Here is a 27693-nt window from a genome sequence, read left to right as displayed (position 1 = left end):
ATTTGGGATTCTGGATGCACTCCCCATACGCCACATACTCTGGGGCTGGAGGGTGATTCTACAGTCACATTACAGACTGTAAATGTAAGTATTCCCTATGGTAAGAATAGCTACATGTCCCAATGTCTGTATGGTCACAGTCTGCATGCAGCTTTCTCCCCATAGGGAATAACAGAAGCATATAAAGCTTAGTGACACAGGAATACTGACGGAAAATCACCTCTCCTTACTTATTTACTTCAACTAGTCACACTTGCTATATTTGAGCCCCCAATATCCACTAAAAGTCCCGTGTGTCATATCTGAGCCCCAAATATCCACTAATAGTCACGTGTGCCATATCTGAGCCTCTGATATCCACTAATAGTCACGTGTGCCATATCTGAGTCCCCAATATCCACTAATAGTCAGGTGTGTCATATCTGAGCCCTTGATATCCACTAATAGCCATGTGTGTCATATCTGAGCCCTCAATATCCACTAATAGTCACGTGTGTCATATCTGAGCCCTCGATATCCACTAATAGCCACATGTGTCACATCTAAGCCCCCAATATCCACTAATAGTCAGGTGTGTCATATTTGAGCCCCCGATACCCACTAATAGTCACGTGTGTCATAGCTGAGCCCCCGATATCCACTAATAGTCATGTGTGTCATAGCTGAGCCACTGATAGTCAGGTGTGTCATAGCTGAGCCCCCAATATCCACTAATAGTCAGGTGTGTCATAGCTGAACCCCCGATATCCACTAATAGCCACGTGTGTCATTTCTGAGCCCCCAATATCCACTAATAGTCACGTGTGTCATAGCTGAGCCCCCGATATCCACTAATAGCCACGTGTGTCATATCTGAGTCCCCAATATCCACTAACAACCACGTGTGTCATAGCTGAGCCCCCAACATCCACTAATAGCCACGTGTGTCATATCTGAGCCCACAATATCCACTAATAGCCACGTGTGTCATAGCTGAGCCACCAATATCCACTAATAGTCAGGTGTGTCATATCTGTGCCCCCAATATCCACTAATAGTCAGGTGTGTCATATCTGTGCCCCCAATATCCACTAATAGTCAGGTGTGTCATAGCTGAACCCCCGATAATAGTCACTTGTGTCATATCTGAGCCCTCAATAGCCATCCATTCTCCAGGATGCTGTAGTCGCCTGTGGCGTACCCTGCTATGCCGGCAGACTAGCACCAGGTGGCAGTAGCGTCCGCGCTTGTTGAATCCTTGGGGGGCATTAATCCCTGGTGAGGGGTTTAGCACAGTATCACCCCACCTTTCATACAGTGGAGGGCACATGTAGATGGTACCGCACCCACCGAGTGCTAGCTCCCTCCGCCACTTCCCGGAGAAGGCTCCTGTAATGATAGGGTTAATTGAAGGGGCCGGAGCCTATGTAAGGAGGAGACTTCCTGTGCGCGGACTGAGCAGCCGGAGAATTACCGGAGACAGAGCCCTCTCCTTACAGCGAGCGATTCGGGCAGAGTAGAGGCCGGAAGTAGTGAGAGCGGTGAGCGCAGGACGAATGGCCGGTATGACCTCTCTGGAGGCCGTCAGGAGGAAGATCAAGAGCCTGCAGGACCAGGCGGACGCGGCGGAGGAGCGGGCAGAGCGGCTGCAGCGGGAGCGGGACGTGGAGAAGAAGCTCCGGGAGGCGGTAAGCGCCCATGGCCTCCCTGCAGCTGGCGGCATTGTGTGCCCAGTGTATAATGTGCGCCTCTATTGGCGTGGAACCACTTCTCTGGGGTCTCCTGTAGCCTCAACTTGTACCCGTCATTAGGAGTAACACACTCTGCGCCTAAATGGTTAATAGACTGGCGGCTTGTCCCAAGAGCTTGCAGTCTGCTGGTAGTCCCCACAGGGGAGCTGGTATCCAGGCAGCCAGGGAGGGGGTGCTGGGCCGGGCCGGAGAATGTCAGGCATGCAGCAGGGCTCATCTGGAGGAGGTTAACTCCTCAGCTGCCACATGTACCTGGGTGTGGTGCTCCGCAGTGTCTACCTGTGCTGTGTGCGTGACAGGTGTACACCCTCCAGTGCCCGCCCCTGGCACCCCGCCTCTCTGATTGGCAGCGATTCCTATAAATATACTCTATCTGTTCTACAACTTGTAGTATGTGCTCATCTCAGGTGAGGATAGTAATCCTGGTGTCTGCATGTGGGCTGTGGTGCCAAGAAGAGTGCCCTGGTGCTCCCAAGGCTTGGCATCCATGTAATAAGCGGGTATTGTGCAGCTCTGTGGATTGCGCTGGCATTTCTCATTTTTCCAGTCTCCGATCCCATTGTTGGGAATTGCATTATACACAAGATATTAGATTTCCTCCCATGTGCTCCTAACTGGAATATATTTCTATAGGTGTAAGTGCCGATGCCCACTGCCATGTGTGCCCCATCTTCCTGACCCCGGCGGCCATGCAGCTGGGTCTTGGGCCGTTTTCTTTGAACTTTCCTCTCCTTATAAGGCCATACTCCCGGTCTTGTCACTGACTATATAGACTTGTCCTTCCCTGCTGAGGCCACAAATCCTCCAGTGACACAACAGGAAGGACTACATTACATTGCACTCAGGCCTCAGCACATTCTTCACTTCTTCATTACTTTGAAGGAAGTTGGATTGTTCTACTTCACTATTGACCCATACTTGTGGTTACCACTATGCTTTGTGCTCGGTCTGGTCTCTATAAAGGTGTAGCTCACAGATTAAGGGGCTGCTTATAAATCACATTGGAGAATAAAGTTGTGTCCTCCCAAAGCCTATGACCTTGTAAGCAAATGGTTAACACTTTACACAGTGCCTTATATCAGTGGCATGCAAATATTTAGCCACGGTGTTGCCTCTATTTAATGACTGGTGCTTTTTAACTCTTCAACACCTATATTTATTTTTCTTGGATGAAGGTCCTGAAGTTTTTGGGTGCTCATATTGTTTTCGTTCCCATTTTGAGAAGCCCTAGTCACAGGCTGCATTTTCTATTGATTTTTGTACGGATCCTAAAAATATAGGGGGTAGTAATGTAAAGATTTGGGGTATGTTTACCTGAAAAAATCTGACATTCGTTGCCAGAGAACACGTGGCAAAAGTCAGAGGACTTCTGGTCTCTGGCACCCCGCAGATCTGCATGTGGATTAGCCCCATTCATTCAGGCTAATCCCTACTTGGCTACAGGACAGGTTTTGTGCAGAATGAGCATCAGGTAGTGGTATGTATTATGTAATATCAAGTAATGTTCCCATTAAAAACGATGTGTTAATAAAATCGATTTTGGTGAGAAGTATGCTGAAATCCATGTGAAAACCTTGCCCACATACCCTTTTTTATTTAGAGCTTTTTTTTTTTTCTTTCTTTTTTCTTCTGGCTTTACAGGGGGTGCGGCTCTCAAGAATCTCTGGGGTGTGTTTATAAATTCCTTGTTATTACCCTATGAGCCATGCCCCCCTTTGTAAAGAGCATGCAAATTAGTACTACATAAAAAGGTCGGGAACAGTATGGCAGATTTAAAAATAAATTAAATAAATAAAATAAAAAAAATACTAAGGGGAGCAATGGGAATAAAAAAACTGCACTTTTTTCACCTGGTGAAAAATGGTGATTTCATATGCAGTGTGTGAATAAGGCCTTGCCATAGATAAAGGGTGTAGTTTCCAGTCATAAGATAAGGAAGACAACCTGGCAAGTGGCACTAAAGTTATACAATCTATCATTCACTCAATCATTTCAGGTTTGGCCGCTCCCAAGTCACCTCTCGCACAATATTACTGTCAAACCGGTAGAGCGGACGAGTTCAGGACGGCCTTGCATGTTGTAAAGAGCAGTGCGCTGGCGCTTGATTTGACAGCGCCCAGCAATTAATTGTAATCCAGTTAGGTCGGCCTGGCAAGTAGACAAATAACTGCTAATTTAATAATGGCAGCAATATGGCCTGGGGCTGGGAATTCATCTATAGGTAGAATCCCCTTTCTTTGTGGGGCCAAATTTTCATAGGCTCTGTTCACATTACTAATATTTTGGTGGATGTTTTGTCTAGATGATACTGAACATGAGGCACAACTATATGATCTACTTTTTTCCTACAGATCCTTTGGACAATTTTCTTCCAAAGGATCTGTAGCAAAACTATTGAGCCTTATCAAAACCCTATTGGTGGGTCTAAGGCAAATGGGTGAAAAACCTTTTCTCTGTGGGCAGTATGACCCTTATTCATCAAAGCAAATTTGCCAGAATTCTGGCGTAAACTACTTTTTGAAAAGTTGCAAAACTTTCACGAAATCGGAGTGGTGCAAAAAATGTACAACTTTTGATGTTTTCATACTAGTTTGTCCAAGCTCTGCCAAAATGGGCAGAACTGGTGGGATGATGCCACAGCTTGTCTAAATCCTGACTATCTGTGGTGTACCCATACACCAGAAATCTTATTGCAGTACCTGACTGGAGTAAGATCTGTGGGGAGGTACACGCCACTTGTCAGATGTGCCTCCTGAAAATCACCGCTCTTGGTGAATCGAAGCCAAAAACATCTACATCAGGGAGTTGAGTTTTGGGGAGATCAGCAGCCCAGTGCTTCTGTATGCCCTCAGTTGTAAATGCTTGTCCTCCGATCAGGAAGTTGTTACCTAACAGTGACAAATCTGTGTGTAATGACTAGAAAGCAGGCTTTGTCCAGTAGAGATTAATGGCTTACACAGTTCTGTAGGGTGGGTACTCCTTTGCTCAGCAAACACTTCAGGAACCCCAATGGCAAGGCATGGAGGTCTTCTGTATGTGGCAGGAGTGCCACATCCCATATGCTCGGCTGGTGGCTAGGAATTATTGCTATGTGCATAAAGGTAATATTCTTCGCAGATTCATTCTGATACTGAGGGGCTTTATCTTATGGATGAACGGTTAGACATGCCGGATATATTCATTGCCTCTCTTTTTGAAAGGGAAGTTACTAAGTACTTATATCTAGTTTTTAGAGGTGTGTGACCACATCCTACATCTCCATTGCGGCGCACACCCTAGTGTATCATATGAAATGTTAAATTGCCTTCATCTGTTCATCAATGTGCTCCATCTAGTTGGCCCTTTTTCATATCTAAATTTCAGACCTTTTGAGCATGATGAAGATTACTAATCAGTATTTGTTTAGAATTTTTTTCATCATAATAACTTTCATCAATATAATATATTTATATAATATTTGATTGTGTAGGTATTAGCAGGAAGAACAGGAGGGCCTATATGGCAACTTTCTAAGCCAGCCTTACTTTGGATAATGTATGCAATTCTTGATACCTTCTTACAAGTAGAGCTGCCAATAAAATATTGTCATGACTTTTTCCGAAATTATGGGGAATTTTTTTTTTGCCTGAATACATACTGATTATTAAAGGGGACGCAGGTCAGAACACAACCTTTTGGATGTATTTGGGTCCAGATTAATCAAGACTGGCGACTTGCACACCAATCTTGATGACGTGTCTGAGTAAGAAATCCAATTGGCACGTGCTTCTCAATGAATTTGGCACAAATGTCATTACATGTGTACTTTACACCATTTTTGTGGCGTTAATCATAATGAATGTCTTTTCTTGACCAGGCACATTCCGTACTAAGCCCCGCACACGTCTTAAAGTTGGTGACGCTGGCCGGGAGTAGCATAAGTGCCATTTTGGTCACCTGGGAGTTGTGTTAAAAAATGGCAACACTTCAAATTTATGCCAGAATTCTGGGTAAACCAGTTTATCGGATCTGGACCTAAAAATATACAGATAAAAATGATGTTTAATATATGCATCTGTCCAAAGTACTAAACTGTAGCATCTACCATTAAAGTCAAAGTGAGCACTGTATTCTTTCTTCATAACTTTGGACTGGAGAGTCTCTATCAATACCTTGTTCCAAGATGCTGTTCTGAATGTAAGGAGTGAACGTCAGAAAGCCTAATGATGCACTGGCTCATTGTACACTTTAATTTAGTTCTTGCAGTTGTACAATGCTCCTATTGTAGCAGTCCCCTGTATCTGATATTTACCTGGCAGGATATGGGCAGTCTAGTTCCAGCTTTGTGGGCAGCATTAATTTTATCCTGACTACATTGTTTTTCCTCTCTTCACCTAGGCTGAAGGAGATGTAGCCTCATTGAATAGGCGTATCCAGCTGGTAGAGGAGGAGTTGGATCGTGCTCAGGAGCGTTTGTCCACAGCCCTTCAGAAACTGGAGGAGGCTGAGAAGGCTGCAGATGAGAGTGAGAGGTAAGGCCCTTTTTGTGTTTTTTTTTTTTTGCATTCAGATTTCCTTATAAATGGGATCGGTCATCAGTTTTAACAAAACAAACGTCCTAGTATATGAAATAATCTTAGACCTGGTAAGGCTGCTACATACTTCACAAGACTTCACAATGGATGCATCATCCTTTTTATTAAAGGTGGTCCACTACATTATATAATGCGCACATTTACCTAAGTATTTTTGTAAATGCCTTCTGTTATCATATGTGCCTGTGAGCAGCGCTATTGCTGCCTGCTCAGTCCGCATCACGTGACCCTGGTTGCAGCCACCGCTGATGTCGCATCAACTTCCCGATTTCCTGGATTGACATTCCTCCCCGATTGACTGGGCTGTGGGTGGCGTTTCACCGTACTTCACAGCCCAGTATTGCTGGATACTGAGGTGTGTGTGGTGAAACGCCGCCCACAGCCCAGTCAATCGGGGAGGGGTGCGTGCGACTGGGTCACGCCTGGGTGAATCAAGGAAGTCCGGAAGTTGACGTGTCATCAGTGGATGTCAGCGGCGGCTGCAGCCGGGGGTCAGGTGATGCAGACTGAGCGAGCTGTGATGGCGGCCCTCACAGGCACATATGGTAGCAAGAGTTATTTACAAAAATACTTAAGGTGTAAATCGATGGGGGCATTATACAATGTAGTGGACCACCTCTTTAAATGTTAATTGTAATATTACACAGGGAAACATTTACAAGTTTAGCCAGCTGGACTCCTAAAATGTTTTTTAATTGAGGATTATGCACCCATTCTGACATGGATTTTCAAAATAAGTACATCAGTCCCATCAAGTGTCATGAAAAAAAAAGGCCTGCAGTTTATATTGTGAAACCTGAAGACAAATTCTCTTTAAATGCCCAACTACTGTGATTTGGGCCAACACTGGTATATAGGCCCTGTTTCCACTCTAGTTATGAGCCTCTTTAAAGAGAACTTTCCATGACCGCTGATGTCTGCACCTTTAAAAACAGTCAGACAGCTGTATAAATCGTAACGACGTGCACGTACTGGCCGGCAGCTCTCCCAACTCAAGCTTGACAGCTTCATGTATTCTATGCAGCTGTTACGCTCAGGTCGGGAGAACTACTGGCCATTCTGTCCACTGTGTTCCGATCTCTGTCCGATTTATACAGCCGTCTTACTGTGCCCTAATACTTTTGTATTCTCCATGGAATAACAATGCTGGACACATTTTTGTAGAGCTTGGTATGCTCTTAGGCTGTGTGCCCACTATGCATTTTTTAAGCATTTCTGCAGTGGCAATTCCGCTGCAGAAACGCTTAAACGCTTGGTAGAAGGTCTGCCATGTTCCCCAATGATGATCAGCATGTGCTGTGCACATGCTGCGGAAATTTCCGCTGCGGATTATCATTGCGGAAAAATCCGCAGCAGTACCAATTATTTTGCGGAAGCACGGCGTTCTCTCCACCATTGACTTGCATTGGACCACATGGAATCCGCATCACTGCATCTGCAGATGTGCACTCCATGCGTTTCAATGTGCGGATGGTACCTGGGTTGAGAAGGAGACTCTCCTCCAGACCCGGGTACCATAGTACCTGTAAAAAAAAAAAAACTAAAATAAAATATATACATGATACTTACCTTCTTATGGCTCCTGGTGTCCTTGTCCTGGCTTGCCGGCAGATCGCGGTGGACTCGAGGACCTGCGGTGACGTCATTTAGTAATGTGACGGGTCACACGACCTCTGACGTCGGCAGGTCCTTTAGTCTGAGAGCTGCCGGCAAGCCAGGTCTAGGACACCGGGGGCCATCAGAAGGTAAATATATATATTTTTTTATTTTTTACCATTCTTTTACGGTCAACTATATAAATCCATGCCGGTTGCATGGATTTATATAGTGTGACCAAGTTGTCAAGCACTTTTCCAAGTGATGCTAAAATCTCTTGGAAAGCGCTTGACAACCCTCATGCGGAAATGCATGTGAAGAACGCTTCACATCCGCTTGTCCCTGGCAGGAAAACGCATGTACAATCCACATGCGTTTTTTCTGCCAGGGAGATGCAGAAACGCTTAGGAAAAATCCCGAGCATTTCTGCATCGTGGGCACATAGCCTTACTCTGTTGTTCCTGCTGAAAATTTTTGAATAAGTTTACAAATGGGTGTTACTATTCAATTTGTCAGATGCGTGTCCCTACAGAGTCTGGAACTGTCTGCACTGATTGGATAGTGTCACCCTTTGTAGGGTCACAGCTGCAACTGGGAGGAATAATAAAGGAACTACAAAACACAGATTAAGATGCTGCAGAATTATTTATTGAGACACACATGACAGGAGAGCAGAAAGGTTCTCATGAAAATTGAGGTGGTAAAGAGACCATTTAATGACAGAATATTCTTTCCATTTTATAAAGCTCAGATTGGTTCATTCATTAATCCGTTTTGTTTGACCATCTGTTATGGTTTCTGTCGCTCACTCATTACAGCGAGCTGCTGAATATCACCATCCTGACTGCATCAACTTCCCGTATTGTTTGCAATGTAAACAGCCAATGTTTCTGTATGGAGCGTTGCATTGTTTTCAGCATTTGCGCACACCTGATATTACGGACTATTGTTGTTTACACAGTACAATTTTGTTCATTGATGAGTGTCTTGTTGTATCTCAGAGGCATGAAGGTCATTGAAAACAGAGCCCTGAAGGATGAAGAGAAGATGGAGCTGCAAGAGATCCAGCTGAAGGAAGCCAAGCACATTGCTGAGGAGGCTGACCGCAAATATGAAGAGGTGAGGACACAAAGACTTCATTATTCTTCTCTGTTATATAGCTTGTGTAAATGCTATGCTATAACACTTGCCCCTTCTGTGTCATAGGTTGCCCGTAAATTGGTGATCATTGAGGGTGACCTGGAACGTGCAGAGGAACGTGCTGAACTGTCAGAGAGGTGAGTGCCTGCATGTTTCAATCAGCTGTCCGCATCCCTTTGCACCTAATATTCACCCAGAATGTCATCCTGGAGATGTTTTCCCCATGAATGCATTGCATGCTCTAGAGCAACCTGAAGATCCTCCGAAGTTGGTGTTATCTGTTGTGAAAGACAAATGCCCTCCTTGTATTTTTTTTCTAATGTCCCCTTGAATCATGGTTCGCACTAGACGGCCTTGAATGAACACTTCCTGTTTACAAGTATATGGCCCATTACCATAAAAGTAATATAAATACTTTTAATCTATTCCATGTACTCTTCTTCCCTGTGCCGTGACACCCATTCTGCAGGGAATTGCAGTGCAGCCCCATTAAAAGGAAGGGAGTTGGAGCACCTTCTGATTTATTGATGACCTATCCTAGCAATGCCTCCCAATAGTCACACAGACCTTAGTGTACAACCAATGAACTCTGCCAGATGTCAGATCTGAGGCTTGTAGTGTTGTGAATGCAGCTCTGACCTAGAATACAGGCTGTAACCAGACCATCATAAAGCAATGCAGCATCCTATGTATTAATATGTTGCCACACTTCAGAACTGATAACCCAACTCCTGCTGACCACACAAGTACTAGCTTTACCATATATTCTATGTATGCATTATCCCACGGTCACGTCGTGTAACAATGTGTTTTTCTTTGCATGCTCCACATATTGTGAATGGCTTGTGCGCTCCTTCGTTATTTCATGCACTCATTAATAGACAATACCGACAGCTTGATGATCAGCTGAGAATAATGGACCAAACATTGAAAACGTTACTAGCCTCTGACGCGAAGGTACTGCTGCCAGTCTGGGCCCTCTCTTTATCCTTGGCTGCTGGGCTTCACATCTCCTCCTAACTTGCTGTAAAGCAGTATTTTCCACACTTTCCTCACTGCAGTGCTCCCCTGTAACCTGTTAGGATTTTTTTTTCTTTATTGGTACGTGACTCTCTCAAGCTGAGAAAAAGCTGTATTGTGCACATGTAAAAGATGTGATTTGTATGCAGAAGTTACAACGATAAGGAAACTGCATAGCGGCACTGATTTTCGATGTAACACTTGTTAGTTTCTTTTCCACCTGTACCTTTGTGGTGATTCCGTTACTCAAAAAATAGTTTCCCAAATTATTGACAGCTTAATTAATTGCTCTGCATCTTTTACATTGTGACACAGCTTTTTTTCTTTTATATTGGCTCTGTAATTCTCCTTTTTGATCCGGTTTGGTTTTTCATTCTATTCTCTCCTTTCAATCTCCTCCTTTTTTGTTTTTTTTTCTCCCCCCTCCATCTTTCCTTCCTCTTTTTACTTCTGCCACCTCTGCCTTTCACCTCACCCATGCAAATAGCAAATGTGCCGAGCTTGAGGAGGAGTTGAAAACTGTCACCAACAACCTGAAATCTCTGGAGGCCCAGGCAGAAAAGGTAGGATGGCAATATATATTCTGTCCTAAGCGGAAAGTGTGGTGACCTGCACACTTTAAAGATGGTTCCGTGGACCCACCATGTTGCCGCTGTCACATCAGCCATGAATGTTAAGTTACTAGAACATAACCAAATCCATGCCACTCAGATTGTTTGAAGATAGCACAGTTTACACTAGTTAGTCCCTCCTTAATTCATTGCCTGCCAGTAAAAACATTTTGTTTAGAGAAGCCAGGGATGCAAATTATTAAGCAAAGTATATTTTGTTTTCTGACAGACGCAGAATCGTCAAAGTTATCTGCTAGGAGGACAACAGTTTGATAAATGTGACATAACTTATAGAATAAAGCCATTGTGTTCATGGTGTTTTATAACATTGCTTCATGACCACATTTATTCAAAGCTTGTATAATCCCCTAGGGGTAGTATTTCCTATGGGTATTCTTTGCACATAAAAGAAAACAATGCAGAACTTTGATGGCTCTACATCAAGTATTTTCCTTAATGGTGTGCAGTATGACAGTCCTAGGGGAGCGTGTACATTGTGTCTTTGGTGCTTTTAATAATCCCTGGATCCAGTTCTGACTCTTATTGATCAGTATGCTAAACATGGTTCTGTTTCGCTTTGCAGTACTCCCAGAAAGAGGACAAATATGAGGAGGAAATCAAGGTTCTTACAGACAAACTGAAGGAGGCAAGTTCTGCTACCTTGTCTTTCATGGTCTTATTGGTACGGTGTGCAGCTAGGAGACTGGATAAACGAGATGGACACTCATGGTTTTGTTTTGTGTCCTTCAGGCTGAGACACGTGCTGAGTTTGCAGAGAGGACAGTAGCCAAGTTGGAAAAGTCCATTGATGACTTAGAAGGTATGATTTTTCTTTCTTTCTATCTTACAATTTTTTTAATGTGGAAATGGATATTAAAGCTTCCAATTTTTTGTAGTCCTATGAAAATATCCTTGGAGGTTGTTTCTGTTCCTCTTTTCTGCTGCTAATCTGTCTCTTTTTTTCTCCTTTTTATTTATGCATAATTTGTATTTCTGTGCCGGGCTCTTCACTGCTTCTCCACCACGCTGTCTGCTTCTTCATCCTGTACCTGGATGGTGGTTGCGAACACTGGACTCCCTTCTCACCGTACCTTTATTCATCTTTCCTGCTCCTATTTTGTTTCCCTCTGTCCTCCTTCCACCACAATTTCTTGTTTTTCTCACTTTCCATCCACTCCTTTTGTGTCCTCCCCCTTCAATCTCTCCCCAAACTTCACTTTGAGCAGATGAACTGTATGCCCAGAAACTGAAGTACAAAGCAATCAGTGAAGAACTGGATCACGCTCTCAATGACATGACCTCAATGTAAATTCCCCTTTCTATGTTTTCTTCGCTTATGTTCTTACCCTCTCTGCTCGCTTAATAAAACTCACATCCTACCCTCACACCTTAATTTTTTTTTTATTTTTGCTCATTTCTGGCTTACTTTTACTTCCACTTACCTCTGTTTAAACAACCGGCTTAATTTGAGATGTAGTTCTAATGTGGTATATTGGCAAAATCCTGTACCTTTTTTTTAAAAAAAAATGCAAATAATGGAAACCCCTTATGGCTAAAAAAAAAAATAGCCATCTAGTTAATGAGGTGCAGGATCCATAGTTCTGGTGAACTTGAATGTTTGACCTTTTTCTTGAGACTCCATTTCCTCTTCGATTTGTTTGAAAGCCAGTGTTAAACAGATGTAAACGTTTGCTTTTTTTTACTAGAATTTGTTTTGCTTCTTTCTTCTTTATATAAAAGCCTCATACCTGTCACTGTGTGCTAATGTGGGGGACCTAAATGTAATGCAAACATCAATGGCTCCTCTCAACACAACGTCTGCTGTGTATGTAAATGGTGTGAACTACATACTTATTTGGGCACAACCTAAGATTGCGGCTAGAATAATATTTGCCTATGAGAATTTACAAATGTACTTACAATACGTTCTAATTTCTATATAGAATATTTTAACACTTCGGAGTACAAATCCTATAATGTTGGAGGTTCATACATGCCAAGATTTTAAAATTAATATATTTTCATACAAGAAAAATGCACTTTATCTGGTTACTTATTAAGGATTGAACATTTGTCTTTGAAAGCTGTAAAGTCTACCCTGTTTGACCACAAATAGATATATCATGAGCTGCCATTGGTGGCTTTCTCTAGAATGTGTATCTGTGAATATATAACTTGTCCTTCTCAATTCACATAAGACCTATTAGAAAGTGTCCACTCACTTTGTCTAAATACTAACAGTAAGCTGGTATGCACATTATTTATGCTGACAATGAATTAAAATGACCTGATATCTGTTCACTTATCTTCTAGATACTAGAAACCACTTACAAAAATTACTACGTAAATACATGTTATACCCTTCTGTCTCACAGGAAGGTTAAGCTGCTATTTTATCACAGGATATAGCCATGCAAATAGTTTTCAAAAAGTTATATTCTGTATTAAAGTTTCACTATTGTGACCTATTTCTGTTATACAAAAAAAAATCTGCATTATAGTTGGGTGGAGCCATTGCATGCAGCTTTTATGCTTTTTATTTTTATTTTTTATCTGGTAGGCAGGATAACTAACTCTAATATAAACTTGCCTTTCCACTTTAGTGCCTTTGAAATCGCCTTATGGCTGATTTCACTGTTTTTTTTTTGTAAAAATGCCACATTTTTCTGTGACATTTTTTTGGCAGTGTGTTTTTTTTATTTATTTTTTTTAACTAGGCCAGATGTTACTTTTAAAGGGGTTGTCCAGTGAAGACTAGTTTATCGCCTATTCAGTGGATAGGTGATCTCAAAGACTTGTCGGGGTGTGACTGAGGCTGAACGTGGTACTCTTATCCCATTTTAGAATAGTGGCGATTTGCATGCTGGACCACCGCTGTTCATTCTTTATGGGACTGCTGGAAAAAGCTTGGCGGCCCAATGGGGAATGAATGGAGCAGCATTCAAGCACTATCGCTCCATAGAGACTGGGATAAAAGTGCCCAGGACCCCTACCGACCTATGACTTTTCTTTTTTTTTTTTTTTTTTTTTTTTTTTATCGGACAAACCCTTTTAAAGTTGGTATTGAAATAGAAAAATAGTGCATTTTTGCTTTGTCTTTTAAACCCAGCGTGCTCTGGGTATGGCGTTTTCAGTGGCATTATGCTCCCACAGACCTGAATAGGTCTTTTTTTCCCTGTATTTAACAAATACAGGCATTTTTTTTTTACTTCAGACCATGTGTTTTAAAAAAAAAAAAAAAAAATCTTTGAATCGCATGACTTGTAGTATTTACACTGTGCAATGACCACAGTTATGCCAGTCTGCTTCATGTGTATGGCTGTTTAATAGCCAGTTTACTAAGGTTCAACCTACAGGTTCATTTCACTAAATTAGAATATCATCAAAAAGTTAATTTATTTCAGTTCTTCAATACGGAAAGTTGAAACTCCTATTATATAGTCATTACAAACAGTGATCTATTTCAAGTGTTTATTTCTGTTAATGTTGATGATTATGGCTTACAGCCCATGAACACACAAGTCATTATCTCAGTAAATTAGAATAATTAACAAACACCTGCAAAGGCTTCCTAAGTGTTTAAAAAGGTCCCTTAAGGTCCCGTCACACATAACGAGATCGCTAGCGAGATCGTTATTACGTCACGGTTTTGGGATCGCTGGAGAGTCGTTTCGTGATCGCTGGGGAGCTGTTAAACATGCAGAACTTCCCACCGATTTTGGCCGCCCCAGCGATCTAGCTAACGATCTTGGCGGTCGTTGGGACGCTTTCACACAGCAGCTATTTCATTTATCCACACCTTGATAGGGACTGTACTGTGTCACAAACTCGTGCATAAAATTACTTTTCCGCGCCCCCTCATCTCCGCAAAATCGGGACTCAGTCGAATGAACGGATATCAACAGCCCGGAGAATTCTGCTAGGCTCTGCAATCCAGCACGAGGTCAGAAACAAAGGATGGAATCGCTATTCTGTTGCCTTCTTTATACACGGCGGAAAATGAGAACGCTGTAGCGACCACCAATCGGGGACGAGGGGCGCTTAAAAGTCCAATTTATGCATGCCTACGTGTCTCAGTTCTGAATCGCTAACGAGGTCATTGATAAGGTGTCAAATACAGCGATGCACACTGCCCAGCGGGAGCGCAACGACCCAGGAATGGTCCAGGAAGCTTTGTAACGATCAGCGATCTCACAGCAGGGGCCTGATTGTTGCTACCTGTCAGACATAACGAGATCGCTAGCGAGATCACTATTGCGTCACAAAAACCGTGACATATCAACGATTTCGCTAGCGATCTCGTTATGTGTGACGGGGCCTTTAGTCTGTTTCAGTAGGCTCCACAATCATGGGGGAGAAGACTGCTGACTTGACAGATGTCCAGAAGTCAGTCATTGACACGCTCCACAAGGTCCCAGAGTTCCAATTTTCATTTGGAAATCAAGGTCCCAGAGTCTGGAGGAAGAGTGGAGAGGCCACAATCCAGGCTGCTTGAAGTCTAGTGTGCAGTTTCCACAATCAGTGATGGTTTGGGGAGCCATGTCATCTGCTGGTGTAGGTCCATTGTGTTTTATCAAGACCAAAGTCAGCGCAGCCGTCTACCAGGAAATTTTAGAGCACTCCATGCTTCCCTCTGCCGACAAGCTTTTTGGAGATGGAAATTTCATTCTCCAGCAGGACTTGGCGCCTGTCCACACTGCCAAAAGTACCAATACCTGGTTTACAAACAGCATCACTGTGGTTGATTAGCCAGAAAACTCACCTGACCTTAACCCCATAGAGAATCTATGGGGTATTGTCAAGAGGAAGATGAGACACCAGACCCAACAATGCAGAGGAGCTGAAGGCTGCTATCAAAACAACCTGGGCTTCCATAACACCTCAGCAGTGCCACAGGCTCATCGCCTCCATGCCACGCCGCATTGATGCAGTAATTGATGCAAAGGGAGCCCCGACCAAGTATTGAGGGCATTTACTGAACATACATTTCAGTAGACCAACATTTCAGATTTAAAAAAAAAACATTTTGCAAGCTGTTATAAAGTATTCTAATTTAATGAGATAATGACATTTGTGTTTTCATTGGCTGTAAGCCATAATCATCAACATTAACAGAAATGAACACTTGAAATAGATCACTTTGTAATGACTCTATATAATGAGTTTCACTTTCTGTATTGAAGAACTGAAATAAACTTTTTGATGATCTAATTTAGTGAGATGCACCTGTACTTCAGATGCGCACTGAATGATCTGTAATGGCATGTTCAGTGCGCATGGGCTGCCACTGTTCTTGGTAGTGCCAGTCCTGTTTACAGCAACAATCTTTTGTGCGAATGGAAAAAAAAAATTTCACCTGACAAGCATTCACAACGAGCGTTCCTAGGAATGCACCTTAAATTTCTACATTAAAGGGGTTGTCCACTACTTGGAAACCTATTCTTGATCTGTGTGGCCCTGATAAAATAAAGCTTATACTCTCCTCCTGTGCTGGTGCCATTGTCAGCAGGGCTCCCGTGCTGTTGTGACACGTGACCCTGGCGCCTAATCAGTGTTGGCATCCCTGTCTTTTCCTTCAGACAAATTGAACTTTAAGAGGAACTCCGGGCTGCGGCTGTTTTCACTTCCTCTTCATGTTCAATTCGACAGGAGGCAGGGACAGTGATGCGTGCGCTGGGGTCACATGTCAACATCACAGAAGCCCAGGGGAGAGCGGTTGCCGACACCGCGGGAACGGCACCGGCACAGGAGAGCAAGTGTTTTTTGTTTTTTTTGTTTGTTTGTTTTTTTTATCGGGGTCAAGCGTAGGATATGATAAGGAGTTGTCCAAGTAGTGGACAACTTCTTTAAGGGCATCTAAAGAAAAGTGCATGATCTCCATAAAAATTCAATAAAAACCTGTTGTGTTTTTTTGCCCTCTGCAAGTGCTCTACAACACAAGGGCCAGAGGCAGGCACAAATAATTACTGAACCCCACTTATACTGGCCAATTTTGATGCCTTTTCCAATGATTTTGATGTCCATCAGATAATCTTTCAAATTGATTGTCGGTGTTTTTTTTTACACAAGCATTACTTCCTAGTGTGCAGAGTCTTGAATACAAATTTTATTTTTTTTTTTTCTAACTGCGATCTAAAGTAGAAGGGGTGCACTGATGTTAGTAATTGGGTGGTGTGTGTAAGTCTCAAAGGGAATCTGTCAATAGGATCAACCCTCCTAAGCCATCTAGATGGGCACGCAGGTCACATGAAGCTGAATAAAATGATACTTTGATATATGATTCAGTTCCCAAGAAATCTACATTTTTGTTAACATGTTAATGGGCTGTTAAGATCTATGGGCCGGACACTGATCTCCCTGAGAATCTGCCTCCAGAGATTATTTTGAATGAAAGAGGGTGATCAGTGTGAGACATGTAGATCAGGAGAGCAGACTGTCAGTCTTTACATATCACACTGGTAACGTCCCCTTTCATTTAAAATAAGCTCTGGAGACACTCTTGGAAAGATCATTGTCCGGCCCATAGATCTTAACAGCTAATTTACATAAGCGAAATGTGGATTTCTCTGTAGTAAGACATTGGATTGCAGATATCACAGTATCATTTTATTCGACTTCCTATGACATACATGTCCATATAGACTGCTTAAGAGGGTTGATCCTACTGACCGATGCCTTTTTAATACCTTATCAAAACATCAATGGTTTGGTTTATATTGTGTACAGCTACATGTAGGCATTGGAGATTCTAGAGGACATACCTGCCCTTTAATCACTATTTACAAGCGCTCTACTGGATATAGTTTTCACTGCCTGAACTGAACACAATATGCAAGCACCATCTCCTCAATACTAGAGCTTCACTTGGAAATCTACAGACAGGAATCGAATATTTGACTTTTTCTGTCAAACTGAAGTTAATTGGGCAATTCATGAAGAGCTTTTCAGAAAAAAAGAACTTGTAGATATTTTCCCAAACCGCATAACAAGATAACTTTTCTAGAATTATTATAGCTATTAAAAAAACAAGCAAAATAACCGAACTTCAAATCTTCACTTTATCCTGCCCATACACTCTCAAAAAGGTTCCTCAAAAGAGATTTTATTGCCAAAGTATTGCACTGAAATAAGCCATGTCAGGAGACCCTACATACATAAATTACTTTGCGTTCATTAACAGTCATTTTGCACTACTTTCTTAAAGGGAACCTGTCACCAGAAATAATGCTGTTAACCTGCAGATGTGGTTAATCTGCAGGTTAAGTGTTATTATGCCTGGCACCTGCACGCAGCTGAATACAGCGGGGAGAAAATTAACTTTATTCTCTCCGCCAGCATTTGGTTTTCAGTCATGGGGGCGCTGCAGATTCAGTCATCACTTGGAGAATACAGAGCTGCGACTCTAACCGCACCCCTGGCTCTGACAGCCGGCCCTGTGACTGAAACCTGGCCCTGATTGACACTCCCCCCTGTATTGGGGCTCAGCTGTCAGTCGGGGCCAAGGGTGTGGTTATAGCTGCCGCTCTGTATACTCAGAGCGGTGACTGAACCAGCGCTGCCCCCGCCTATGTGACTGAACACTGAATGCTGGCGGGAATTCTCCCCTGCTGCATTCGTCTACGTGCAGGCGCCAAGCAGCAGAACACTGTTAACATGCAGATATGCGGTTAAACAGTGTTTTTTCTGGTGACAGGTTCCCTTTAATGATCGCTGAGTAAGATGTGCCTAATTAAGAAGCGCACGCCACTGAATGAATTAGACTTATCTTACAGCTTGCGTTCACCTCTGCCAGAAATGTTACTCCAGTCAGGGACTGGCGTAACTTCATTAAATCTTAAAAACAACCAACATGAAGATCATAAATTCTTAAATGATTTATGGAGACACGCTTGAATTATACAAACCGCCAAAAAAGAAAAAAATGATAGGTGTAGAGTCTCTAAAATTCCTAAACTTTATTGAAATTTACCAATAAAAACAAAATATAAGCTTGACAGAGTATCACAATGGGGGACCACATAATGCATTACTGTAACTCTTTTGCACAATTTGGAATCACAGTCAAAGTATCTGTTTTTGTACAATATTCAACAACATTCAAATGTCCATTCCTCAATGGTTACTAAATATACAAACACATTTTCAAGAGATCCTGAAAATAGAAGGCCGTCATTACTCATTCCCCTCCACACCCACAGTATAGCAGTAAAAAGTAAAGGACTTCTGTCTGCAAACTGGAGCAAGCTGGTAGATGCTCAAATGTGGCAGCACGCTAAATATATTCCATCTTTACAGGGATATGTGCATATAGACATGTTGGTTATAAATGCTTTGATTTAAATGAGGTGGATTTGTGCCGATGCTTGAACGATCCTAAAATTACTTGAAAAAAGCTCCCATTTTATGTGACAGCATTATCACAACAGCAGTTCCTCTGCACAGTGACTTCCTCGGCCACCTGCTCTGCAAGCAACTGCAGCAAAGCTCCCTTCAAGTTCACTGTTTGGCGGGTGGATGAGAGCATTGTTGTAAAAGCAGTGGCACTTACTAGGGTATGTGCACACGATGCAGAAATGCTCAGGATTTTTTCCTGAGCGTTTCTGCATCTCTCTGGCAGGAAAAAACGCATGCGGATTGTACATGCGGTTTCCTGCCAGGGACATGCGGAAATGAAGCGGTCTTCACTTTCATTTCCGCATGCGGGTTGACAAGCGCTTCCCAAGCGATTTTAGCATCACTTGGAAAGTGCTTGTCAACTTCACACTATATAAATCCATGCAACCGGCATGGATTTATATAGTGTGTGAATGTCAAAAAATAAAAAATAAATATATACTTTACCCTCTGATGGCCCCCGGTGTCCGGCTTCGCTCGGTCCCGGCTGCCAGCAGTGAAGACTTTAGGACCTTCCGACGTCAGCGTCACGTGACCCGTCACATGACTCTGACGTCAGCGAAGGTCCTTCTTCATTCAACCGCGAAGTGCGGGGAATCAAGCAGGAGCGCTGCGCGGGCCGTCAGAAGGTGAGAATATATATATTTTTTATTATTCTTTTTTTTTTTTTAATGGTACCTGGGTCTGGATGAGAGTCCTCTCATCCACACCCGGGTACCATCCGCACATTAGACCGCATGAAAAGCGCATCAACATATACAGTGATGCGGATTCCATGCGGTCTAATGCAAGTCAATGGCGGCAAAAGAGCAGCGTTTCCGCAAAATTAATTGACATGCTCCGCATCATGAGCACAGCACATGCGGATTTCAATTGGGGAACATTGCTGCCCTTCTACCATGCGTTTTTCATGCGTTTCCGTGGCGTTTACGCAACTGCAAAAACGCCGCGAAAACGCATCGTGTGAACTCGGCCTTACTATGTACTGTAGTCCCTTTGGTCTCAGTTTTTGGTGGGTCTCTGCTGTAGGGCACAATCATTTAGGAAGGAGTATCTGAGCTATAGTAGGGAAAACCCTTTACTGTACACTGGTCAAGAAAGCCACCTACCAGGATTTGTGCTTTAATTTTATTCCCCTGGGATGTGATTGTGGCCTCCAGGACTGGCAAGCTGCCAAATGACAACTATCGGTCAATATACCTTAGATCGCTCTTGGCTGACGCTTGCTTAGGCGATAGCTGTTCCTCTTGACACCACACACATTCATACACCTATTCCCATACATGTATATATGCTTGCCAGAATGTACTGCACTAATTTTACTATTTAAAACACATGTTATTGCCGGACACCCCTGGCAGCCGCTTACCACTTTGAGCACAAAATGAAGGATGATGGGATCCAACATGCCCAATCCCATTTTGCTCTGACTTCTGTGGTTGGGTGGGGGGGAGGGTAGGGTCGGGTCACTGATGGGATCGCCCACTGGACCAAAAAATCTCAAAGGGCAGAAGTTTAAATGATTAAAACACAAGTTATGCTGAATCTTTTCCCACAATTATATAATCTACTGCTCTATAACAAGGTGCTTGCAGATTGGACAGCATTTTCATGGTGTTTAGTTTTAAAGGCCATGCGACTTCACAGGCCAGATTACTTGCGTTCTATACATTTTATTAGCATTGTTGAATTTACTATGCGCTGAAAATGCATGTTTGCCACACAAATGCATTAACTTGGACATATCACCCTGAAAGCCTGACCTCACTCCTGCTTGACTTATTTCTGAGAATTCTTTAGCCTAGGTTCACACAGCTCAGTTTTGTGCTTTAACCACATCCATAAGTATTTCCTAACTAAAGAACAAATACCTCCTTGCCTCTTCTTGCAACTAATTTTATTAACTTTATTTATTAGTGCTAAAACTGCTGTGTGACCAAGGCCTAAGTGCTTTATTCCTGTGTTGAATCTGTGCTTTTTTTTCCCCCTCTCTATACAGATAAAGTGCTCTGCTACCTATGGTCAGCTCTATCCTACCTGGGCTGGATACACCTCTCTATGCTGTCCTATTATTCTAGTCTCTTCTGGAACCTCTTACATCCATCTTTCTGTAGTAATCCTCCAGTCACTTTTCTGCTGTACAGACACTCTGTAAAATAAAAGACCCACTGTGTATTTTCTCTCCACTTTTCTGCATTATTTATTGAATGCCTTAAATGATACTTTAATAAAACTACAAATCTGTACTTTTGACACTTGTAGGACATCTGTGCTTTATACACTGCATACACAACCGTTTATCAACATGTCATCACTTTTATACTGTTGCTTCAGTCCGAATAATCATTCATGGGTACATACATAAGTCTTTGAGATGAAGAGGGGCAGCCATCGAGCACAATTCATTAGCTATGCCAGCTCTCTTCTTTTACAGCTAATGCAAAGATGGCTAACAAATTGTCTGATAACTTGTTGCCCCTTCATCACATCACTGACATAGGTGGAGGAAGCTACAAGACTCTGAACTAAAGCCATTCTGGAATTGTAATTTTACACTCCTTGTAATCATAGGTGCTTTATTTATGCTTGTCCATACTTCTTAATGTTGACGTGTGATATTTTTTACCCCATCAGTAATATCCACATTTGTCATAGGCCCCAGCAAAAGTCACCTTGAAAGCGCACAGGTGTTTATGGGGTTCGTACCCATAAACACAGATCCCTGTTGATGTGCTCAGTCTCTTCTGCAGCAGTTCCAGGTCATAGCAAACGGTTGTATTTTGTTCTACTGCTTTTTCACACTTTAGGAGGAAATGGTAATCGGGGCTGAGAACAGAATGCTCATTTAGAAAGATAGACCATGGCCATTAAAGGGACTGTCAGCTCAGAGTGATTATTCAAACAAAGTACAGTGCTTCATGGCAGGACCAATCATTTATATACACCTTCTGATCTACTTGGCTTCCCTCGATCTCCACCCTTCTCTGGCTCTGTGAAGCCAAAGCTGTCAAACAGAGGGTGGGGTTGAATATAGAGGGAAAAGAAGCAGGGAGGAAGGTGTATTTAAATGTTGGACCCTGCCATGATGCACCGAGCGCATGTACTTGGTTTGAACAGTCATTCTGTGCGGAGTCCAGACGCTCGGTGCGTCATGCCGAGGCCAATCTTTTTATATACACCTTCCCACCTGTTTTCCCTCCATCTCGACCCCCTCTTCTTTAATTGACAGCTCTTCGAGGGAAAGCAAGCCAGTGGGGAGGTGTATGTAAATGATTGGCCCCGCCATGAAGCATCGAGTGCATGTACTTTGTTTAAATAGTCATTCTGTGCTGACAGTCCTTATAAACAACTGCTGATTAGCTAAATGTAAGAATCTTTTAATGGTCTGATTAGACAGGCAGACTGCATTTCCAATTGCACAGAACAATAATTAGTATTATAGTCTATGGGAACAGAACAATCTTGTTATCAGCAGCGCACCGTCCTGCTTACACAGGGCAGTATGCTGCTGAAAACTATTGTGTTTTTTTTTTAAGCTTGCTGAGTAAAATATCATTTTGCTCAATGAACAAGCATTTGCTCATTAATCAGGTGAGACTGGCTGAAATTCAGGTAATGAGCGTTACTGGGAAAACTCTTCCAATTATCATCCATTGCAAATGGGCCTTTAGTGGGTTTTTAAACAATACCAGAATGGAAGCTCCTGTGATGTTTGGCTATGCTAATTTAAAAAAAAAAAAACCTGTAGGTGACCTGAGGATGCAGGTTGCGGAGTGGTTTCTTGAATTTGCGTATTGTGCATTTTGCATGTACAGTATATTTCTGACCTTTAGCAATCATGACCTAGTCTATACTAGGACACAACCAGCAAACTTGATAGTTTTAATTTTGAAATCCGCAGAAACCTTTTCCAAGTATTACTAAAGTGGTGCTTTTTATTTGGTAATTGGTAAGTACAACTTTCCCAAATAATAAACCTAAAATCTGTCTTTAGATGTGACTTTTTTAGGATAAGGTGTGCGTGTACAGCGTTTAAGTCATGTAGTGGCTAAAATAAAAAGAAAATGTATATCATATATTTAATTTATCCAAAAAACACCAGCACTCCAATAAGTGGGAAAAAGTGCCTTTTTATTAGTGCATATCCAATAGCAATGTTTCAGTTCCTCCTGGAACCTTTCTCAAGTCGACCTGGTTGATGTGAAACTTGGATGTGCACCCTTGGGCTACGGCCCCATCATCAGTATTCGGTCAGTATTTTTCCTCAGTATTTGTAAGCCAAAACCAGGAGTGGGTGAGAAATGCAGAATTGGTGCAGTTTTTATTTTATACACTTATATAGCGCCATTAATTCCACAGCGCTTTACAGACCTTATGGGCACTGTCCCCATTGGGGCTCACAATCTAGATTCCCTATCATTGTCTTTGGAGTGTGGAAGGAAACCGGAGGAAACCCACGCAAACATGGGGAGAACATACAAGCTTTTGGCAGATGTTGTCCTTGGTGGGATTTGAACCCAGGACCCTAGCGGTTCAGTTGTTTCTATTGTACCTTTTTCTCTTATTGTTCCTCACCTGGTTTTGACTTACAAACACGGATAGTGGGGCCGTAGCCTTATACAGTCTTTGAAACCTACTCCTTTCCTCCTAACTGGAGCTGGAGCCTTAGCAGATGTGCAGGACAGCGGATTACGGCCCTCTACATTTACAGCCTACGTTTTCTCGTCTGAGCATGTATGTTAGTTGGGAGATGTGTATGGCCATCTTCATACATTCTCCTAGGCTTTATTGATGTCTTCCTGCAGTTAATGTAATCCTATACCTCTGTACTCTTAGGAGGGTTATTATTGGATGGATGGTAATAACAGTGAGTCAGTAATGATTCTGTACAGGAACCAGATGTTGCTGCTTTGAAGGTTTCTTATCAGTACACACAGCTCCTCCTAGCTGTCTGTAACCCTTTCCTTTTCATCTGAACATTTACTCGCTTACAAGACGCTAAAGAGGTTTTCCAGCTTAAAGTTCTACAGTTACTTAAAGCAGTTTTCCCCCTTTACGAAAACTGGTCACAAAATGTTTCCGTTCATGTAAAATAACACAGATGGTGCGATCTCTCCCTGCTGCTTTGGTCTGTTTTTGCCTGCATTGATGTCATGTTGACAGCTTACATCACCGCTGCAGCCAATCACTGAGACAAGGGCAGCAGCAGAGAGCTAGGGCTGGACTCGCCCGTTTTGAGTACGATTTTTTTTTTTATTTATTTTTTTTTATTTTACGTGACCGGAAATGTTTCAGGTCCACTTCTCTGAATGTTTAAAATTCCTTTAATGTGTTCAAGATGGTACTGATTTCAGTGGATGCCAACATATACACGTTTATTAGATGTACCAGGCTCAAGGACACCAGTCTAGCAGATTGCTCTTTCAATGTGAAAGGATCCCTTTAAAAACAGTAAAGGGTTGAATGTACATATGCTGTGAAACGGTGTAACTTCTCATTCATAGAGCGGTTCAAGCTTTTTATGAACTGAGAACAAAAAAACATTTTAAATAAATGAAGTGGTTCTTAAATTCATGTACAGATTTAACTAAACTTTTTTTTTTTTTTTTTCCCTCTGCCTTCTGCTCCAAAATGGACACTGGAGCCGGTTTCCACATGTTGCATTAGAATTCAAACCCTATAAAGTGTGTGAACAGTACCTTATGTTTTAGGGGTGTTTATCAGGGCACATCCCAATGCTTGTTACACTGTTAAGTCTCTGGATGGCTGCCACATGCTGTTTTTCTGATAATTTTATGTGGTTTCAATCACACTAGCTGCTGAAATCTGAAGAAGGGGGGAAAAACTTTCCATCTTTCAAGCAGCTTTGGGCCAACTTTCTTCTGTCTGATGCATCTGTAAGCATGTCTGCAGTTCAGTTCATGTGACAGTTCATTGACACTAAACTAATTACATAAGTTGTAGGCAGTTGTACAGTCTTGAAGCCCCTATTATGGGAGTGTGTCCTGTGGATACAATGTTCTGGCTGCTAGAGGCCCATAAATCTTCTATTACTCACCAGCCAAAAAGAGATCAGATGTTAGTTTTTAGCAATATGTGGCAAAAAAACATTTACCACAGTCGGTATAAACTACAGAGCTGTAAATGCAAAAAATCTGGCTGCAACCTAGACGTAACCACTTTTTTGGATCCCAGATCCTGTGTAGGTAACTGATCTTGCACACTGATCAAGAAATTAACAACTTATTGCCGTGAGAAGAAAAACACAAGTGCTTTAAAAAAAAAGTGGGTGTATGATCCGAACTGTTATTTGTATAGGGATATTCATAGTAATGTCTCACGATGAGGCTGCATTAGCATATTTAAAAAAAAAAAAAAAAACCATTTTCAACCAGAAAAAAACTTGCCAACTTTTCATCTGAATTTGCATTCATATTGCTTCAAAAAAAAATTACAAGACTAGTTTCCTATTGCAACTTTACCTGTAAATATTGGGTGTTATAACTGTTGATCCGTATGGGACTTTATCTTTCTTCTCTCCACTGACAGAATGTCTGCAAAAAGTTATCTGAACAGCCTTATTGAATAACTTTGATTCAAGTGCTGTCGCATGTTTGTTTGTTTTTTTTGTCACAGACTGCACTTAAACTGTGAATAGTCGAGTGCGCCGTTAGTCATAGCACCACTTACCCTGATGAAGCTCGATCTCTGGTGAAACGTTGGAGGCAAGGTCTCCATTAAGTTTTAATGAAAAAGTTGCAGTACTTGCTAGAAGTCATTGTGAGGCAGCACATCAGTCCATTGTGATATTGCATTGGAATAGCGAGGTCCTATTGTGAATCGCTATGCAAGTACTAGTTGGGACCTGTTTTAATGCACTCAGTGTTCACCACAAATTGGTAGTGCAAAAATGTCAAGTAACACTCTTTACCTGTGGTCAAAGGTCATTAAATGGGGTGTCGTGTACCAACCACCTACTGTTCTAATGTCAATATCCCAGCACTATCTTACCCTACCTGGTTGTGTAGTACTACAGTGTATAGTGTATATATGGGTGAACAAAGTGTGGGCCTAGAACATCAAAAGCATGTTTTTAGTATCACCAGAGCGGTATCCTACAATGAAAACAGGCAGGCTGCCTACATGTCTACACACAATCATGTTAAACTTGTCTCATGTTGTCTACACTCATGGAGTTAGACTAAGCAGATATGAGAGCTCTGGTGACTTCTGGAGCCGTATCACTTCATTTTTGTACAGTTTCCACCCAGAAAAGGTATTGTATCCAATCCTGCCATGGTTTGTGTTTCAATTAACCAGATATAACCTGAACCTGTTTGTATCAGTTATAACAGTGTGGTGTGAAAATAACTTGTACAGCATGTGGTTTTTTTTTTTGTTTGTTTTTTTTAAATATTAAGGAATACTGAGCTCATATGGAAGTTTAAACGTAGATTTCTCTTAGAATAATCCATAAATGTTTCTGTCCCGATTTAAGGATGTCACATGTTTTAGTCCCAAGAAAATCCCTGTGCTTTCCAGTCTGTTGGCTGCTTGTTTTTATGAATCTCGCCTTTTACTGTTTTAAAAGCATATGTTAACCTTTTTAGACTTTTATGGCCTGCACATGGATATAAAGGGTTAGGCAGCACTAGAAGTACCGTACATGTTAGACCTGAGCCACGTTTTTTTCAGGTTTCTGCTTGAAACAGTCAAGCACTTCTGCATTTTGGGACAGATTCCATCAAAATGCCACAGGGGCACTGGATAATAGATGGTTCTGGAACCATTAAAAGTTTGGCCACAAACTCCTCGCTATGCTTTACCAACAAAATGTTATGGGTTCTACTGTAGAATCTAAATTTGTTAATATAAGAAAGCAAAGTATCTAAAATTGCTCTTTGTATGGTGATCTGGTAAACATATGCTTTAAAGATATGGTATGAAGAAGTGATCACCGATCCCCAGGATGGGTAATAAATTTTGGGTCCGTGTGGGTCCGGCCACTGATCACGAGAACGAGGCACTAATCGCTTTTGAAATGGAGCAGCAATGCACATTCTCAATCTCCATTCCTTGTGACGGCCAATGAAAGTGGAATACAGCGCTCCGGCAGTCTAATTGAAAATGAATGGAAAGGTGGTTAAACATGAGCACTGCTGTTCCATTCTAGAAGGGATTAAATGCCACATTCTGAATTGGTGAGGAAAGGTTGAACTTGATGGACCTATGTAACTATGAACATCCCAGCGGTCGGACCCTCACTGACCCTGAATTTGGTGATGACTTGCTCCTACTGGAATACCCCTTTAGTGTAACTCAAACTGCATTTACTAACTTGAAAGCCATATAGCATGACTTATCCTTGTAGGTTGTAATCAATCCATTAAATATTTAGTTTCTTGTGTAACTGCATATGTTATACACCCCCCCCCCCCCCCCCCTCTCATTGCATGGAGATATAATTTGCAAAATAACTTGGAGTAAATGAGGTCTGGGCAGCTTTATCAAGGCTTTAAATATTCCAATATAAAGTAAATGTGTGGTTTATGCACAGTTGGGTCATTGTGTATTTAGATTTTGTATCTTTTTGAAAACTGTATCTGTGATCCCTACTGATTCCTGGAC

At 42.1% G+C, this 27693-nt stretch overlaps 1 protein-coding gene across 15 annotated transcripts in view; it reads left to right on the top strand.

Moving 5' to 3' along the window:
• TPM1 (tropomyosin 1) overlaps window positions 1–27693 on the top strand; it is a 41112-nt gene that overhangs the window by 11926 nt on the left and 1493 nt on the right. For 3 of the 15 annotated variants that reach the window (XM_073652725.1, XM_073652713.1, XM_073652714.1), the window contains 6 exons: window positions 6108–6241; window positions 8902–9019; window positions 9107–9177; window positions 10548–10623; window positions 11255–11317; window positions 11422–11491. In XM_073652725.1, the coding sequence (XP_073508826.1) occupies window positions 6108–6241; window positions 8902–9019; window positions 9107–9177; window positions 10548–10623; window positions 11255–11317; window positions 11422–11491 (532 nt within the window). Of the gene's footprint in view, window positions 1–1271; window positions 1668–6107; window positions 6242–8901; window positions 9020–9106; window positions 9178–9921; window positions 9998–10547; window positions 10624–11254; window positions 11318–11421; window positions 11492–11897; window positions 11981–21064; window positions 21241–27693 lie in introns of those variants that run through there. The other 12 variants (XM_073652720.1, XM_073652719.1, XM_073652716.1 and 9 more) reach the window with 9 other exon arrangements.

Source organism: Phyllobates terribilis, unplaced genomic scaffold (assembly GCF_046119375.1).
Source record: "Phyllobates terribilis strain yellow unplaced genomic scaffold, ASM4611937v1 Scaffold_11__3_contigs__length_659146591, whole genome shotgun sequence".
Taxonomy (NCBI): domain Eukaryota; kingdom Metazoa; phylum Chordata; class Amphibia; order Anura; family Dendrobatidae; genus Phyllobates; species Phyllobates terribilis.
The sequence above is the reverse complement of the archived record's forward strand: the minus strand, read 5'-3'. Positions and strand labels throughout refer to the sequence as shown.